The 17,740-nt window shown below is 49.1% G+C and overlaps 1 protein-coding gene across 1 annotated transcript; it reads right to left on the reverse strand.

The window, feature by feature from the left end:
- Positions 1–263: 263 nt before the first annotated feature.
- LOC124017034 (zinc finger protein 687a-like) lies at positions 264–17,549 on the reverse strand. Its single transcript, XM_046332386.1, is given in 12 exon segments — positions 264–2,367; positions 2,475–2,568; positions 2,739–2,851; positions 3,437–3,694; positions 3,845–4,007; positions 10,463–10,639; positions 11,636–11,820; positions 11,962–12,129; positions 12,132–12,202; positions 13,632–13,887; positions 14,439–16,566; positions 17,394–17,549. Coding segments are annotated over 11 exon segments (4,266 nt in total). The 5' UTR covers positions 16,551–16,566; positions 17,394–17,549; the 3' UTR covers positions 264–1,698.
- Positions 17,550–17,740: the final 191 nt, after the last annotated feature.

Raw genomic sequence — 17,740 nt, forward strand, 5'->3', positions numbered from 1 at the left:
AAAGAAATATGTAGATTTTTATATCTTTGTTGCAATGGTGGGTCTATTCTATTAGGACAATGCTGGAACATGTAATGATGTGTTCTGCATTGGTTGTTTTCTGAGAGTTGGGATCATAAAACGAGGATTATGGGTGCTAATCCAGTGCTGATAAAATTGGAAGTGGAAGACTAAGTTAATAATAAAGATTATGAACCTACTATCACTTACTCTATGGATTGTTACAACTGACAGAAGCTCAAATAAGACTCAGAATATAATAATCACTTTATCTGGGTATTTTATTAGAAATGCTCTACGCAAGAAAGAAAACAGAATTGGGTTACAGGGGGAAAGAGGGCTGTGTGTTAACATTGTAATCTCTGAAGACTGAAGCAACTCTAGCTGGAGACACGCACACAATACCTTTATCAAAAGAGTAGAAGAGAACAGTTAACACCTCTGATTGGGTGACTAACTTTTTAAACTTAATCTTTTTTTTTGTTTTACTGTAGTTCAACACGCCTTACATGCTTTTCTTTAGCATACAATCACTGTCCTCAACCCTTCACACCTCTCCTCCTACACCAGGAGTTTCACTATCACTCCATCCATATCTCCCTCCCTCTCAGAGAGAGAAAGAGGATAGATGTCTAGTACTCATATTTACATGGTTATGGTTCAGTTGTGGTCAAGTACAACCACACTTTAGTAATGGAAGGGTCCAACCCAACCACTCCAGGTTATAGAGGGTCATCTTGAGATGGGATGTTTTCTGATGTTACAAGGCAGGATCAACAGGAATACTCTGCCTGACGTCTCTGTGGAGCCAATCTCATCCCTGATCATACTATATGGCTAGACGGACGGGGATGAGAACGGAGAACATTCAACAGACAAAGCCAATCCAGAGCTTACAATGAAAAACAAATACCTGCACATACACAAACCCTTAAATCAAATACTATGAACAAAACTATACGAAAATCAATGCAATAGTGAGAATGAGAACTGGGACGGGCTCTACACAGAGAATGACCAGTGGTGGCTGTCACCAATCCACTGAGATTCTGTGCTTGGATGAACCATAGAAAACACATTCAAATCGATAAGCAAATCACACCCCCATGTTGACTAGTCTCTTCCAACACCAGTCACATTCCCTGTTGATGACAGACAACAGAAACCTAATAGAACTCAGCTGTAGACTGACTGGTGGTTAACTGTCTCCATTTTAAAAAGTACACTTCTGAACGGAAGTGTTATTTGGTAATATAACCTGTAATAATGTGTTTCATAAGTAATTTACAACCAAACCATGGAAACCAGGTGTTTGATGCCTTTCCATTTGTTCCGTTCCAGCCATTATTATGAGCCGTCCTCCCCGCAGCCTCCAGATGTTAATACTACCTCAGTTTAGACGGGACCTGAGGTACTGCGTCCAGAATCAGTCAGTCAAACACACACATAGGTTATGGCTGCCATATGACAAATGTGACAGAAAATTAAATAAGCATTGAATGAAAACAACTTATCACAATGTGCTTGGGTGTTGGATACGTGATGACACGAACACACTGCTGAAGAACAGTTTACAGTGAAGAGCTTTCCTTCCCATACCTCGTCTCTCTTACTAAAATATTTGCAGTTTATAGTACTCTCTCACCCTCCTTCCCTCCAAAATATTATCTTTCTCTCCTCCTCCTTCCCCTCCCTCTCTCAGACAGGTTTGTCTGTCTTGCGTGCGGTGATGAAGGCCATGCCGTGAGTCCTGAAGTGTGTGTTCAGATCTGAAACCTTCTCAAAGCGTTTCCCACACACCTTACACCCCACCCTGCCCTCCCCGTCCTCCCCCAGCGGTGTGGGGGGGTGAGACGAGGAAGAGGGAGACCCCGGCAGGGAACCCCCTCTGGGACTCCCGTCACCGTGGTTACCACCATTGCCGGGCGAGGATGTCAGGGAGCGGTCGTTATGGCCGTGACGGCTGTGGTTGTCAGGGGGCGTGTCTCGAACCCTGTGGCTGATGAAGCGGTGGCGGGAGAGGGAGGGGGCGGAGGCAAAGCAGGCTCCACACTGCAGACACTGCAGGCTGACTCCTCCCCCCAGGGCCTCGGAGCGGTGCTGGGGGATGTGGTCCAGGAAGACGGCGCGGTCCTCGGTGGTGAAGCCACACGGAGCACAGTGGAACCCAGACTCTGGCTGGGGAGGGGGGGCCGAGGTGGTGACGCGAGGTCTCTTAGCAGGGATGATGCCCTCGGTCACATCGTCCTCTTCCTCCTCAGTCTTCAACCCTCCTCCTCCGTCTTCCTCAGCTGAAACAGTGAACGGAGGGTTGGAGCCTCCGTCCTGCTCCGAGGAACTGTCGGCCCCTTCTGCACCCCTCCCTCGCTGACAGACAGACAGAGAGAATTAGAGTTAATGACATTTAGCATTAATAACCGGTCTTCCTATATAAAGGCTGCAGTCGGTAGTTGTGAGAGAAAGTGGAACTGTACCTTTGTGTCCAGAGCTGACATGCCGTGTCTCAGCTGGACATGTCTCTCCAACACCAGTCTACTGCTGAACGTCCTCTTACCCTCACCACACAACCTACACACACAAACACACGTTAGGGTTTAGTGTAGGGGTTAAGGTGAGATACAGCTGTTGTAGGGTAGTATAGGGGTTAGCGTGTAGTGTGCATACTTAGTGGATGACTCATTTAGACTCTGACGTGGGGGTAGGGTATCTAGTGGTTAGGGTGTAGTGTGCATACTCACCGGCAGTGGAATGCTCGTTTGATGCCCTTGTGTTTGACTCTGATGTGGCGTCTGAGGCTGGACGTGGAGGAGAAGGAGTTCTCACACAGACTACACGGAAACTTCTTCAGGATCTACACAAAACACAGGCACCTTACAGTGAACAGTCCCCTCAGCTTCCCTAGTTTAAAAACAGAAAGGCTACTAAAGACAATGATGCTTACTGAGAAAAACGGCTGAAAATCTGTTCTTCAAAGAAAAAAAAAAAAGAGGGCAAACTTTCCTGGATCCCTCCACTTCATGTGAGAGGTGACTGTGCTCCAGAACTTAGATATACATGATATGACTTTATAACCTATATGATCGGGCCCAATCCCAACTTGAGAAACACCTGGGGATCTCAAAGATGAGCATAAATAAACTCTGATCGTATTTTGATGGAAGAACGTAAGTGACGTATTAAGCATAACTTTTCTCAAGTGAGGATTGGGCCTGTGGTGATTAGGGGATTCGTTTAAGGGCCAGTTAGGGGTTAATTTTGGGCAGGACTGGGCCCGTGGGCCGGCAGTAGAGTAGGCCTGACCTAGAGGGTCAGAAGATACAATGGATCACTGATCAGTTAGAACCGATTCAGAATCAATCTACTGTACTGCACATCAAACAGTATATCACTACTGCATGAAACATTTAACGGTCTATCTGCAGGCTATGTTCCTGACCTTGCCATGCTGCTCGGCCATATGGGTAATGTAGTCCTCTCTGTCAGCGTAGCGGGCGTGGCAGGGAGCACAGCTCCACCCTGGGCTTGTCTTATTGGTCTCTCCATCCCTCTCTTCCTCCTCCTCTTCCTCCCTTCCCCACTCCTCTCCGTCAGAGCTCTCCGTCTTCACTGAGCTCCGCACCCGGGGGGGAGGGGCAGGAGAGGGTGTCATGGCAACAGGAACTTCCTGTTTGACCGCAGGGCCTCTGTGAGTAGTCTGAGCGAGGGAAGGGGAAGGAGAATAGAAAAAGGAACACAGCAGATAGGGAGATGGAGGAAAGTTAAGCTACATTTCATATGAACAGAACTGACTGACCCAAACCAAGTCTGGAGAAGGACTGTGTGAGAGGGGAACCCATAGATGTACCTTGATGTGCTCCAGCATGGAACTTCTCTGCGCGTAGAGCTTGGGGCACTCAGGACACTTGAACACGTGCACCTTCTGCTTGACTAGGTGGGTGTCAAAGTGGACGTACAGCAGTGGCTTCTGGGTAAATACCGTGTCACACATCACACACTTGTAGATCATCCTGTAAGGAAGGAGTGAAGGGTATAAGTTTCAATGCCATACAACACTCCTCCCGTGGCCTCCAACTGCTCTTAAACGCTAGTAAAACTAAATGCATGCTCTTCAACCGATTGCTGCCCGCACCCGCCCACCTAGCATCACTACTCTGGACGGTTCTGACTTAGAATACAGTGGGGGAGAACAAGTATTTGATAACCTGCAAAATCGGCAGTGTTTCCTTCTTACAACGCATGTAGAGGTCTGTATTTTAAAAAAAAATCATAGGTACACTTCAACTGTGAGAGACGGAATCTAAAACAAAAATCCAGAAAATCACACTGTATGATTTTTAAGTAATTAATTTGCATTTTATTGCATGACATAAGTATTTGATACATCAGAAAAGCAGAACCGAATATTTGGTACAGAAACCTTTGTTTGCAATTACAGAGATCATACGTAATTGTAGTTCTTGACCAGGTTTGCACACACTGCAGATTTTGGCCCACTCCTCCATACAGACCTTCTCCAGATCCTTCAGGTTTCGGGGCTGTCGCTGGGCAATACGGACTTCCAGCTCCCTCCAAAAAAATTCTATTGGGTTCAGGTCTGGAGACTGGCTAGGTCACTCCAGGACCTTGAAATGCTTCTTACGGAGCCACTCCTTAGTTGTCCTGGCTGTGCGTTTCGGGTCGTTGTCATGCTGGAAGACCCAGCCACAACCCATTTTCAATGCGCTTACTGAGAGAAGAAGGTTGTTGGCCAAGATCTCGCGATACATGGCCCCATCCATCCTCCCCTCAATACGGTGCAGTCGTCCTGTCCCCTTTGCAGAAAAGCATCCCCCAAAGAATGATTCCACCTCCATGCTTCACGGTTGGGATGGTGTTCTTGGGGTTGTACTCATCCTTCTTCTTCCTCCAAACACGAGTGGAGTTTAGACCAAAAAGCTCTATTTTTGTCTCATCAGACAACATGACCTTCTCCCATTGCTCCTCTGGATCATCCAGATGGTCATTGGTAAACTTCAGACAGGCCTGGATATGCACTGGCTTGAGCAGGGGGATCTTGCGTGCGCTACAGGATTTTAATCCATGACTGCGTAGTGTGTTACTAATGGTTTTCTTTGAGACTGTGTTCCCAGCTCTCTTCAGGTCATTGACCAGGTCCTGCCGTGTAGTTCTGGGCTGATCCCTAATCTTCCTCATGATCATTGATGCCCCGTGAGGTGAGAACTTGCATGGAGCCCCAGACCGAGGGTGATTGACCATCATCTTGAACTTCTTCCATTTTCTATTTCCATTTTCTATTACACTCAACTGAACGACTTGATTAGTGTAGTGTTAGCTAGCTACATAGCTGCCTTTGCTGTCTTCGTATCATCGTATCCAAGATAATTGTGTTGTTTAGGTTTAGAGTGTGTAGTCTTAGAGTGATTATCTTAATTTACCGAGGTTAGCTAGCCAGCTATTTGTCGTCCTTAACGTAGGTGACTCTGCTAGCTAGCCAACGCTAGCCAACGTCTTCTGTATAGAACTCAACTACCCGGTCGCATTCACAGGTAGTATCACATTTTCACTTCATTTCATTACAGTACAACGGTTTGATTTGTTTGATCGTAGCTAGCTACATAGCCGTCTTTGTATCAAAGATAATTGTGTAGTCTAGAGCGATTTTCTAGGTTCGCTAGCCAGCTATTGTCGTTCTTTTAACGCAACGTAACGTAAACAACACTGCTAGCTAGCCAGCTAGCCCCCGAATAGCAACACTGCAGAAACTATTACACTCAACGGAACGACTTGATTAGTGTAGTGTCAACAACGCACCCACTGCCAGCTGGCCTACTTCAGCAGTACTGTATCATTTTAATCATTTTAGTCAATAAGATTCTTGCTACGTAGCTTAACTTTCTGAACATTCGAGACGTGTAGTCCACTTGTCATTCCAATCTCCTTTGCATTAGCGTAGCCTCTTCTGTAGCCTGTCAACTATGTGTCTGTTTATCCCTGTTCTCTCCTCTCTGCACAGACCATACAAACGCTCCTCACCGCGTGGCCGCGGCCACCCTACTCTGGTGGTCCCAGCGCGCACGACCCACGTGGAGTTCCAGGTCTCCGGTAGCCTCTGGAACTGCCAATCTGCGGTCAACAAGGCAGAGTTCATCTCAGCCTATGCCTCCCTCCAGTCCCTCGACTTCTTGGCACTGACGGAAACATGGATCACCACAGACAACACTGCTACTCCTACTGCTCTCTCTTCGTCCGCCCACGTGTTCTCGCACACCCCGAGAGCGTCTGGTCAGCGGGGTGGTGGCACCGGGATCCTCATCTCTCCCAAGTGGTCATTCTCTCTTTCTCCCCTTACCCATCTGTCTATCGCCTCCTTTGAATTCCATGCTGTCACAGTTACTAGCCCTTTCAAGCTTAACATCCTTATCATTTATCGCCCTCCAGGTTCCCTCGGAGAGTTCATCAATGAGCTTGATGCCTTGATAAGCTCCTTTCCTGAGGACGGCTCACCTTTCACAGTTCTGGGCGACTTTAACCTCCCCACGTCTACCTTTGACTCTTTCCTCTCTGCCTACTTCTTTCCACTCCTCTCCTCTTTCGACCTCACCCTCTCACCTTCCCCCCCTACTCACAAGGCAGGCAATACGCTCGACCTCATCTTTACTAGATGCTGTTCCTCCACTAACCTCATTGCAACTCCCCTCCAAGTCTCCGACCACTGCCTTGTATCCTTTTCCCTCTCGCTCTCATCCAACACCTCCCACACTGCCCCTACTCGGATGGTATCGCGCCGTCCCAACCTTCGCTCTCTCTCCCCCGCTACTCTCTCCTCTTCCATCCTATCATCTCTTCCCTCCGCTCAAACCTTCTCCCACCTATCTCCTGATTCTGCCTCCTCAACCCTCCTCTCCTCCCTCTCTGCATCCCTTGACTCTCTATGTCCCCTATCCTCCAGGCCGGCTCGGTCCTCCCTCCCGCTCCGTGGCTCGATGACTCATTGCGAGCTCACAGAACAGGGCTCCGGGCAGCCGAGCGGAAATGGAGGAAAACTCGCCTCCCTGCGGACCTGGCATCCTTTCACTCCCCCTCTCTACATTTTCCTCCTCTGTCTCTGCTGCTAAAGCCACTTTCTACCACGCTAAATTCCAAGCATCTGCCTCTAACCCTAGGAAGCTCTTTGCCACCTTCTCCTCCCTCCTGAATCCTCCGCCCCCTCCCCCTCCTCCCTCTCTGCAGATGACTTCGTCAACCATTTTGAAAAGAAGGTCGACGACATCCGATCCTCGTTTGCTAAGTCAAACGACACCGCTGGTTCTGCTCACACTGCCCTACCCTGTGCTCTGACCTCTTTCTCCCCTCTCTCTCCAGATGAAATCTCGCGTCTTGTGACGGCCGGCCGCCCAACAACCTGCCCGCTTGACCCTATCCCCTCCTCTCTTCTCCAGACCATTTCCGGAGACCTTCTCCCTTACCTCACCTCGCTCATCAACTCATCCCTGACCGCTGGCTACGTCCCTTCCGTCTTCAAGAGAGCGAGAGTTGCACCCCTTCTGAAAAAACCTACACTCGATCCCTCCGATGTCAACAATTACAGACCAGTATCCCTTCTTTCTTTTCTCTCCAAAACTCTTGAACGTGCCGTCGTTGGCCAGCTCTCCCGCTATCTCTCTCTGAATGACCTTCTTGATCCAAATCAGTCAGGTTTCAAGACTAGTCATTCAACTGAGACTGCTCTCCTCTGTATCACGGAGGCGCTCCGCACTGCTAAAGCTAACTCTCTCTCCTCTGCTCTCATCCTTCTAGATCTGTCGGCTGCCTTCGATACTGTGAACCATCAGATCCTCCTCTCCACCCTCTCCGAGTTGGGCATCTCCGGCGCGGCCCACGCTTGGATTGCGTCCTACCTGACAGGTCGCTCCTACCAGGTGGCGTGGCGAGAATCTGTCTCCTCACCACGCGCTCTCACCACTGGTGTCCCCCAGGGCTCTGTTCTTGGCCCTCTCCTATTCTCGCTATACACCAAGTCACTTGGCTCTGTCATAACCTCACATCGTCTCTCTTATCATTGCTATGCAGACGACACACAATTAATCTTCTCCTTTCCCCCTTCTGATGACCAGGTGGCGAATCGCATCTCTGCATGTCTGGCAGACATATCAGTGTGGATGACGGATCACCACCTCAAGCTGAACCTCGGCAAGACGGAGCTGCTCTTCCTCCCGGGGAAGGACTGCCCGTTCCATGATCTCGCCATCACGGTTGACAACTCCATTGTGTCCTCCTCCCAGAGCGCCAAGAACCTTGGCGTGATCCTGGACAACACCCTGTCGTTCTCAACCAACATCAAGGCGGTGGCCCATTCCTGTAGGTTCATGCTCTACAACATCCGCAGAGTACGACCCTGCCTCACACAGGAAGCGGCGCAGGTCCTAATCCAGGCACTTGTCATCTCCCGTCTGGATTACTGCAACTCGCTGTTGGCTGGGCTCCCTGCCTGTGCCATTAAACCCCTTCAACTCATCCAGAACGCCGCAGCCCGTCTGGTGTTCAACCTTCCCAAGTTCTCTCACGTCACCCCGCTCCTCCGTTCTCTCCACTGGCTTCCAGTTGAAGCTCGCATCCGCTACAAGACCATGGTGCTTGCCTACGGAGCTGTGAGGGGAACGGCACCTCAGTACCTCCAGGCTCTGATCAGGCCCTACACCCAAACAAGGGCACTGCGTTCATCCACCTCTGGCCTGCTCGCCTCCCTACCACTGAGGAAGTACAGCTCCCGCTCAGCCCAGTCAAAACTGTTCGCTGCCCTGGCCCCCCAATGGTGGAACAAACTCCCTCACGACGCCAGGACAGCGGAGTCAATCACCACCTTCCGGAGACACCTGAAACCCCACCTCTTTAAGGAATACCTAGGATAGGATAAGTAATCCCTCTCACCCCCCCTAAGTTTTAGATGCACTATTGTTAAGTGACTGTCCCACTGGATGTCATAAGGTGAATGCACCAATTTGTAAGTCGCTCTGGATAAGAGCGTCTGCTAAATGACTTAAATGTAAATGTTAAATGTTCTAATAATTGCGCCAACAGTTGTTGCCTTCTCACCAAGCCGTTTGCCTATTGTCCTGTAGCCCATCCCAGCCTTGTGCAGGTCTACAATTTTATCCCTGATGTCCTTACACAGCTCTCTGGTCTTGGCCATTGTGGAGAGGTTGAAGTCTGTTTGATTGAGTGTGTGGACAGGTGTCTTTTATACAGGTAACGAGTTCAAACAGGTAATGAGTGGAGAACAGGAGGGATCCTAAAAGAAAAACTAACAGGCCTGTGAGAGCCGAAAGTCTTACTGGTTGGTAGGTGATCAAATACTTATGTCATGCAATAAAATGCTAATTCATTACTTAAAAATCATACAAAGTGATTTTCTGGATTTTTGTTTTAGATTCCGTCTCGCACAGTTGAAGTGTACATATGATAAAAATTACAGACCTCTGCATGCTTTGTAAGTAGGAAAACCTGGAAAATCAGCAGAGTGTCAAATACTTGTTCTCAACTACAAATACCTCGGTGACTGGCTAGAGACTGTCAACTCTCCTTCCCAAACATACTCTCGTAAAACTGACCATCCTTGACTTCGGTGATGTCGTTTACAAAATAGCCTCCAACACACTACTCAGCAAACTGGATGCAGTCTATCACAGTGCCATCCGTTTTGTCACCAAAGCCTGATATACCACCCACCACTGAGACCTGTATGCTCTCGTCAGCTGGCCCTCGCTACATATTAGTCGCCAGACCCACTGGCTCCAGGTCATCTATAAGTCTTTGCTAAGTAAAGTTCCGCCTTATCTCAGCTCACTGATCACCATAACACCCACCCGTAGCACGCGCTCCAGCAGGTATATTTCACTGGCCACCCCCAAAGCCAACACCTCCGTTGGCTGCCTTTCCTTCCAGTTCTCTGCTGCCAATGGCTGGAACGAATTGCAAAATTTGCTGAAGTTGGGGACATATCTCCCTCACTAACTTGAAGCATCAGCTATCTGAGCAGCATACCAATTGCTGCAGCTATACACAGCCCACCTGTAAATAGCCCATTCAACAACATACCTCATCCCCATATTGTTTTTATGTACTTTTTTTGCACACCAGTAATTCTACTTGCACATCATCATCTGCACATCTATTACTCCAGTGTTAATTTGCTAAATTGTAATTACTTCGCTACAATGGCCTATTTATTGCCTTACCTACTTACGCCATTTGCACACACTGTATATAGACTTTTTTCTATTGTGTTATTGACTCTGTTTATTCCATGTGTAACTCTGTGTTGTTTGTGTCACACTGCGTTGCTTTATCTTGGCCAGGTCACAGTTGTAAATGAGAACTTGTTCTCAACTGGCCTACCTGGTTAAATAAAGGTGAAATTTAAAAAAATTAAATCTGAGAACACAACCAGTGTGTGTGTACATACTTGGCCTGTCCTCCAGTGAGTGTGGGGTGCTGGGTGTTGATGTGGCTCTGGGCGCTGGGGGAGGACTTGAAGGCCATCGGGCAGCTGGGACACTTATGGAACACCTCACAGTGGGCCGTCTGGATATGGGACTTGACCGAGTTTAACCCTCCGAACACCACCTGACAACTAGAACACCTGCAGACAGAGAAATAAATATAATTGTTGATGTTGTCCCTAAACACGGATTCAGTGTCAGATATTTCTCCATCCTCCGAATGGTTAAAGCATGGGTTGGTGGTAGGGCTGTTGCGGTGACCATATTACCGACACATTGGCAGTCACGAGTCATGACCACAGTAAAATTCCACGTAATTGTTGAGTCATGGTAATCTCCTCTTATGCACTCTGGACATGTGCATAAGAGTACTCAAGTCGCTAACTACCACCAGGTCCTAATGGCCTGGTACTCAGGGATCTACTGTCCCTCCATCAGGTCCTAATGGCCTGGTACTCAGGGATCTAGTCCCTCCATCAGGTCCTAATGGCCTGGTACTCAGGGATCTAGTCCCTCCATCAGGTCCTAATGGCCTGGTACTCAGGGATCTAGTCCCTCCATCAGGTCCTAATGGCCTGGTACTCAGGGATCTACTGTCCCTCCATCAGGTCCTAATGGCCTGGTACCCAGGGCTCTATTGTCCCTCCATCAGGTCCTAATGGCCTGGTACCCAGGGCTCTATTGTCCCTCCATCAGGTCCTAATGGCCTGGTACCCAGGGCTCTATCTATCATATAAAATAAAAGGCATATATTGTCAGCTAAATGCCAAATTAACAAGCCTACAGCATGGAGCATAGCCAGATAACATAGGCCTCCAGTAGCCCAACTCAAATTTTATTTTTCTGAAATACATTTTCTTCATATAAAAATGTTTTAGACCCGACTAAAATAAATAATCAATTTATTGTGGTGTACATTACATAGATTTATTATACTTTTTTATATATTGATGTTCCAATGGTGCACATGTTTACGTTAATTAACAGTCAATTTCCTTGAGACCGGCAGACTTTTGCAAAATTTCACGACCGCTACAGCCCTATTTGGTGGTAAGGTAATCTGATCCTAGATCAGCGTCTACGGGACTAACTAGGTTTTTTTCAACCACAGAGGGAGTGAAGGGTTGAAAGGTCACCTGTATCCGATGCGTCGTGTGAAATGGAGACAGGCCTCCTCCAAATGGGATTGAAAGGCTGGCTGCTTGGCCACACCCCCACACTCTGGGCAGACATAGGGGGGGCGGGGGTTGTGGATGCGAGCGTGAGCAGAGGCACTGCAGCCGTTAGGAAGGAGCATGGGAGGAGAACACTCCGTACAGGACTGGAGGGAGAGAGAGATGAGAAAAGGAGAGTGCACAGGTCAGTAAGGCAGATACTCCTAAAGCCATGAAACAAGCTATTACATACAGTGTCTAGACTGAAAAAGTCCTGTGTATTTTTGAACACGCACTGCTCTACTCACAGTGTTAAGGGCTGGTTTGACCTCTTGGAAATGGGCAGCCACCTCAGCCTTGCTGCAGAACTGCACCTTACACTCAGGACACTTGTTATTGGTGTACAGCACCGGCTCTGTCGCCTTCTTACTGATGATTGGCTGCTGCAGCTGGGGGGCGGGGCTCAGGGTTGCCGGGTCACGGCTGAAGTCACAGCCGGAGCAGAGGACGCTGGGACAGAGGAGGTGGAGAGGGAGGGAGAGAGCATGCCTGAAGGAGGCAGAGAGATGGAGAGATAGATAGGGGAATATAGGGGAAGGGGAGTGAAAGGTAAAGAGGAAAAAAAGAGTGAGAGGTAAAGAGAGAGGTGGGGTAGATAGGTACTGATAAACAGCGCTGCACTAGTATTCATAAAGTGTCTCAGAGTAGGAGTACTGATCTACGATCAGGTCCCCCCGTTTATATAATATTCATTATGATCTCAAAGTCAAATCTGATCTGTCTATATAAGGTCCCACAGTTGACACAGAGCAAAAGCCATGAGATAGAAGGAATTGTCCGTAAAGCTCAGAGAGAGGATTGTGTTGAGGCACAGATCTGGGGAAGGGTAACAAAAAAATGAACAGTGGCCATCATTCTTAAATGGAAGAAGTTTGGAACCACCAAGCCACCCAGCCAAACTGAGCAATCGGGGGAGAAGGGTCTTGGTTAGGGAAGTGATGCAGAACCAGATGGTCACTGACTGAGCTCCAGAGTTCCTTTGTGGAGATGGGAGAACCTTCCAGAAGGACAACCATCTCTGAGGCAATCCACCAATCAGGCCTTTATTGTAGAGTGGCCAGATGGAAGTAAGAGGCACTCCTCAGTAAAAGGCACATGACAGCCCACTTGGAGTTTGCCAAAAGGCACCTAAAGGACTTTCAGACCATGAATGCCAAGCGTCACGTCTGACAGAAACCTGGCACCATCCCTATGGTGAAGCACGGTGGTGGCAGCCTCATGCTGTGGGGATGTTTTCCAGCGGCAGGGACTGGGAGCTTAGTCAGGATCGAGGAAAAGATGAACAGAGAAAAAGTACATTGATATCCTTGTCGAAAACCTGCTCCAGGGCGCTCAGGATCTTAGACTGGGGCGAAGGTTCACCTTCCAACAGGACAACAACCCTAAGCACCCAGCCATGACAATGCAGGAGTGGCTTCGGGACAAGTCTCTGAATGTCCTTAAGTGGCCCTGCCAGAACCTGGACTTGAAGCCAATTGAACAGCTCTGGAGACCTGAAAATAGCTGTGCAGCAACACTCCCCACCCAACCTGACAGAGCTTGAGAGGATCTGCAGAGAAGAATGGGAGAAGCTCCCCAAATACAGGTGTGCCAAACTTGTAGTGTCATACCCAAGACTCAAGGCTGTAATCGCTGCCAAAGGTGCTTCGGCAAAGTAAAGGGTCTGAATAGTTATGTAAATGTGATATTTCATTATTTTATTTTTTTATACATTTGCAAACATTTCTAAAAACCTGATTTTACTTTGTCATTATGGGGTAGTGTGTGTAGATTGAGGGGGAAAAACAATTTAATTCATTTTAGAATAAGGCTGTAAACAAATGTACAATAAGTCAAGGGGTCTGAATACTTTCCGAATGCACTGTATGTATACAGTCCTAGGTGAGATATGAAGGTAATAGCACACAGTCTCTCTCACCGATGGGAGTGGTGTCCTGTTGGCCTATCATCTGCTCTACACTGACAGGTCTCATGACCAGGTGGGAACACTGCATGACCAGTCCCCTCTCCTTGTGTTCCCTGGCATGGAGCAGCAGGCTGCACTTGTTGAAGAATGCCAGCCGCTTGGCACAGTGGTTACAAGTCACCTCAATCCTCAGGGACCGCCGGTCATAGTGGCGGGCCAGGCTGCGCTCCAGGGCAAACGCATCGCCACACTCCAGACAGCGGTAGCCCTGTGACGCAAAGGAAGAACAACATGAATACAATACCTATGTCGGTGACATGTCTCTAGATACAATGCATATTCATTGGTCTTGTATGTATTGGCTGGAGCAATCAAATTTCCCCTTTGGGGATTAATATGTGCCCTTGAGCGAGGCACTTAACCCTAATTTGCTCCAGGGGTGCTGTAGTACTATGGCTGACCCTGTAAAACAACACATTTCACTGTACCTATCTGGTGTGTGACCATAAAAAATACACAACATCAACAAGAGCGATTTATTGGTCTACTGAACACAAGGTCTAACAGAAATTGGACGTCTGCTTTTACCCCAACCACTACAATATTGAATCCATGCTGATATAGACCCATCAAACTCAACTCTGGACCTCAAAGCCAGTTCCACTGTGTTTTTTCATTGTTCCCATCTAATCAGGGACCGATTTAGACCTGGGACACCAGGTGGGTGCAATTCATTATCAGGTAGAACAGAAAAGCAGCAGGCTCCGGACCTCATGGTGTAAGAGTTGAATACCCCTAATATAGACCTAGGTCTATTACCTGTGCAGGCAGAGGCAGGTCCCACTCCGGTGGTAATGGTGTACAGAGGTCTGGTCTGTAGCTGGGCAGCAGGTTCTTGCTGTTGAGGATCTTGTTGAAGGCCTCCACCAGACTGGACTGGCTCCTGGAGATAATGGCTCCTGTACTGTTCACTATGGAGGCTGGTCTACTGCCCCCCTGAGGGGTGAGGAGGGGGGAGGGGGACACAGACACACCCCCATTCAGGGTCTTCTGGCCCAGGCTGCGCACGCCAGCCCCCCCTGGACTGAATCTGGGGGAGGAGGAAGAGGCGGAAGAGACAGAGGGGAGGGCTGCTGACTTGGTGATGCTGACAGCCGTAGCCGACACTTTGGGCTTGTTGCTGTCGGCGGCCATCTTGTTTTGGGCCTTGCTGGCAGCCATCAACATGGCAGTACTTGCATCCTGGAGTGTAGACACAGGCAGGAGGCTGCCACCCTTTGACTTCTGCTGCGGAGGCTGCTGAGATGCCACCCTCTTGGGCCGGCTGGGGACCTTACGACCCCCCGGGGAGGGTTTGGAACCATCTGCGCCTTTTGAGGGGGTCCCCCCTGCTCCTTTGGATGCTACTCGCGTCACTGTCCTGGTGATGCTGCCTGTCGGGGTCTTGACTGTTTTGATTCGGACTTTGAGTGGGCGAACGGGGGCTGTTGGTGTTGTCGTAGAATTGGCCGGAGCCGTCTCCGTGTCTCCTGTTTGTCTTCCATCCACAACCTCCATCTTCTCACTGTTGTCTGATCTGCACTCCAGGCTAGGCTCACTCGCCATGGGCTCCTCTCCCTCTCTAGCCCCATGTTGAGTTGATGCTGCGGTTGGTGCCGGGCTGGAGCTCCTCTTGGACAAAGTGGACATAGCAGAACCTGTCTGGTCAGGCGGGGGGCTCTCTGGTGAATCCCTCTCCTCGATCACATGTTCCGGGTTTCTTTCCTCCATCACTGGGCTAGAGATGGGTCTGGGGTTACTGAGGGCGGCAGCCAGCCAGGACTGACGGCCCTGGGCAGGAGGAGGGGAGGGAGACCTGGGGGTGGAGGGTACTTCATCTGGAGGGGGCGGTTTAGAGCTGGAGGATGTCTGAGAGATGGAGGGAGGGGGTTTGGAGGAGAGAGGAGGAGGGCAAGAGAGGAGAGGAGGGGAGGGTGGAGTTGGGGAGCTGAACAGCTCTGAAGAAGACACTTGGCAGTGTCTGCGTGGAAATTTGGGAGGGGAGCACATGGGAGAATCTGGGCTCTCTTGAATCACTAGCGGGCTTCCCAAATCCGGTTCAGAGTCGTCCTCATCCGAGTCCATGATGCGCCTCACCCCCACTCTCAGGCTTCCGTTGGAGGGAGGGGGGGAGGAAAGAGGCCCAGGAGGGCACAGAGTGTCCTCACTCAGGATGGAGGGAGAAGAGAGGTGTGGGTTGATAGAGAGTGAGGACGACGATGATGATGAGGAGGATGTGGAGGTTATAGGACCAGCAGAGGTATGAGAGGAGAGAGGTTTCCGTCTGTTGAGAATATTAACTGTATGTTTGGTTGTGCAGGCCGACCCCCCTGCTCCTCCAATGCTGCCCCCTCCTTCACTCGCAGTGGGAGGGGAGCAGGTTGACCAGAGTTCCCCGTTGGCCTGACCCAATGCCTGGCCCAGCCCCTGGCCTCTCACACTGGGCTCCAGCGTGACTGTGGACCCCTCAAACCCATTCTGGAGAAGAGGTTCTGAGGAGATCAGACCAGGCATCCTAGGAGCCAGTTGTGAATTCAGCAGGCCCCCCTTGACTCCCGTCCCAGTCTCCACCTCAGGGTCTGTCCCACTGCCCCCAGGGCTGTCCCCATCCTCTTCATCTGACCCCTCAGTCTCTTCATAGGAGTCAGGCCTCACCCTGTTCTTAACAATCACACTGACCACTGGAGGCTCACTTTGGGAGTTGGGAGGGGAGTCAGTGGGGCTGGAAGGTCTTGGTGAGGGCCCCCTGGCCCCCGACACGCTTCCCCCGACCTTTCCTGACCCCTCCCCACCCTCTTCCGGTGCAGACTGGATGGCCTCTTTGGCATCGATGTCTGGAATGTCGAAGGCTGCCAACAAGTCATCGAAATCTGGGGTTTTCATGTCCCCCATTCCCGGATTACAAAACCTGCAGAACGTACACACAGGAGTGAGAAATAAACATGGTTGTCCCCAACCCAACCAAAGCCTGAGGCAGGACCGAATACTATGAATCTTGATAATTCATGACAAACGTAGATGTGACTTCCTGTTTTGAACGTGCATCATCATAATGTTGAATTGCAATGTTGAATAGCCTATATTTCAGGTAGCTATGCAAGTTATTTACTAGAACCCAATAAACCTCAAACCTGGCAAACTTGTTGAATGAGTTAGCAGTTAGAAGCAACCACTTTATTTGGAAGTTAGAAACTTATTTGAAAGTTTAAGTTCCCCTACTGCCCTCGTGTGAACTGGCTACTGAGCTAAAATTAGCAAGTTAGTACAGCAAAGGCAGCTAGCAATACCGATAGCTATAGGCCTAGTTTTCAGACAGCGTTTTCCCCCCTTGTTGCACATGCTTCACGTAGTGCAGCTGTACTAGCTAGCTAGCTATTCTCGCTGAGTTTGCGAGAACACAAAATGTGGATATTTTATCGTTATCAGACAGAATGTGCATTTAGCTATGTAGCTAGTTACGACACTGAGCTGTCAACCACCTCAGCACACATACACTAACTAATTACGTTCCCTTCTAGCATTCCTCCGACCAGCTAGCGTAGCTAACATTACTTAGCTAGCTAGAATTTTCTACGTCAACGCAAGGAAGCCTTTTAACGCCTGCTTTTCAGGTATTTAAACCTTACAATTGGAAATTATTTAAGGGCATTCATTTGAATAAGTGGTTTATACGGGTATATGTGACAAGCAGAAATGTATATCTAGTTTTAAATGTGAAGGAAATGGTTTGTTTACCTGGCTCTTCGGTTCCCGACTTTCCTTTTTGACGCATGAGTTGTTCGTCACCAGAAACGACGGGGGAGAGATAGGTCCTGCCAGGTTCATAACGTGTCAACTTTGGAAGCTGATGTATGCGCAATTTGCCAGCTGTTTCCCCACACTCCTGACGTACATACGTGTTATATTGTAATGCCTTGTTCTTGCGAGTGTTGGCTATCATTTCCTTAACATGGCAGTGGTACAATCAAATAACCTTTATGGCACAATGTCCTCCAAAGCCAAGGGCATGCTTTTGTTGCATTTGTGGGGTTGCAGGGACAACATATCTTATGTGTTTCACAATGCATGGCTTTTCAGAAAGA

Source organism: Oncorhynchus gorbuscha, unplaced genomic scaffold (assembly GCF_021184085.1).
Source record: "Oncorhynchus gorbuscha isolate QuinsamMale2020 ecotype Even-year unplaced genomic scaffold, OgorEven_v1.0 Un_scaffold_141:::fragment_3, whole genome shotgun sequence".
NCBI lineage: Eukaryota > Metazoa > Chordata > Actinopteri > Salmoniformes > Salmonidae > Oncorhynchus > Oncorhynchus gorbuscha.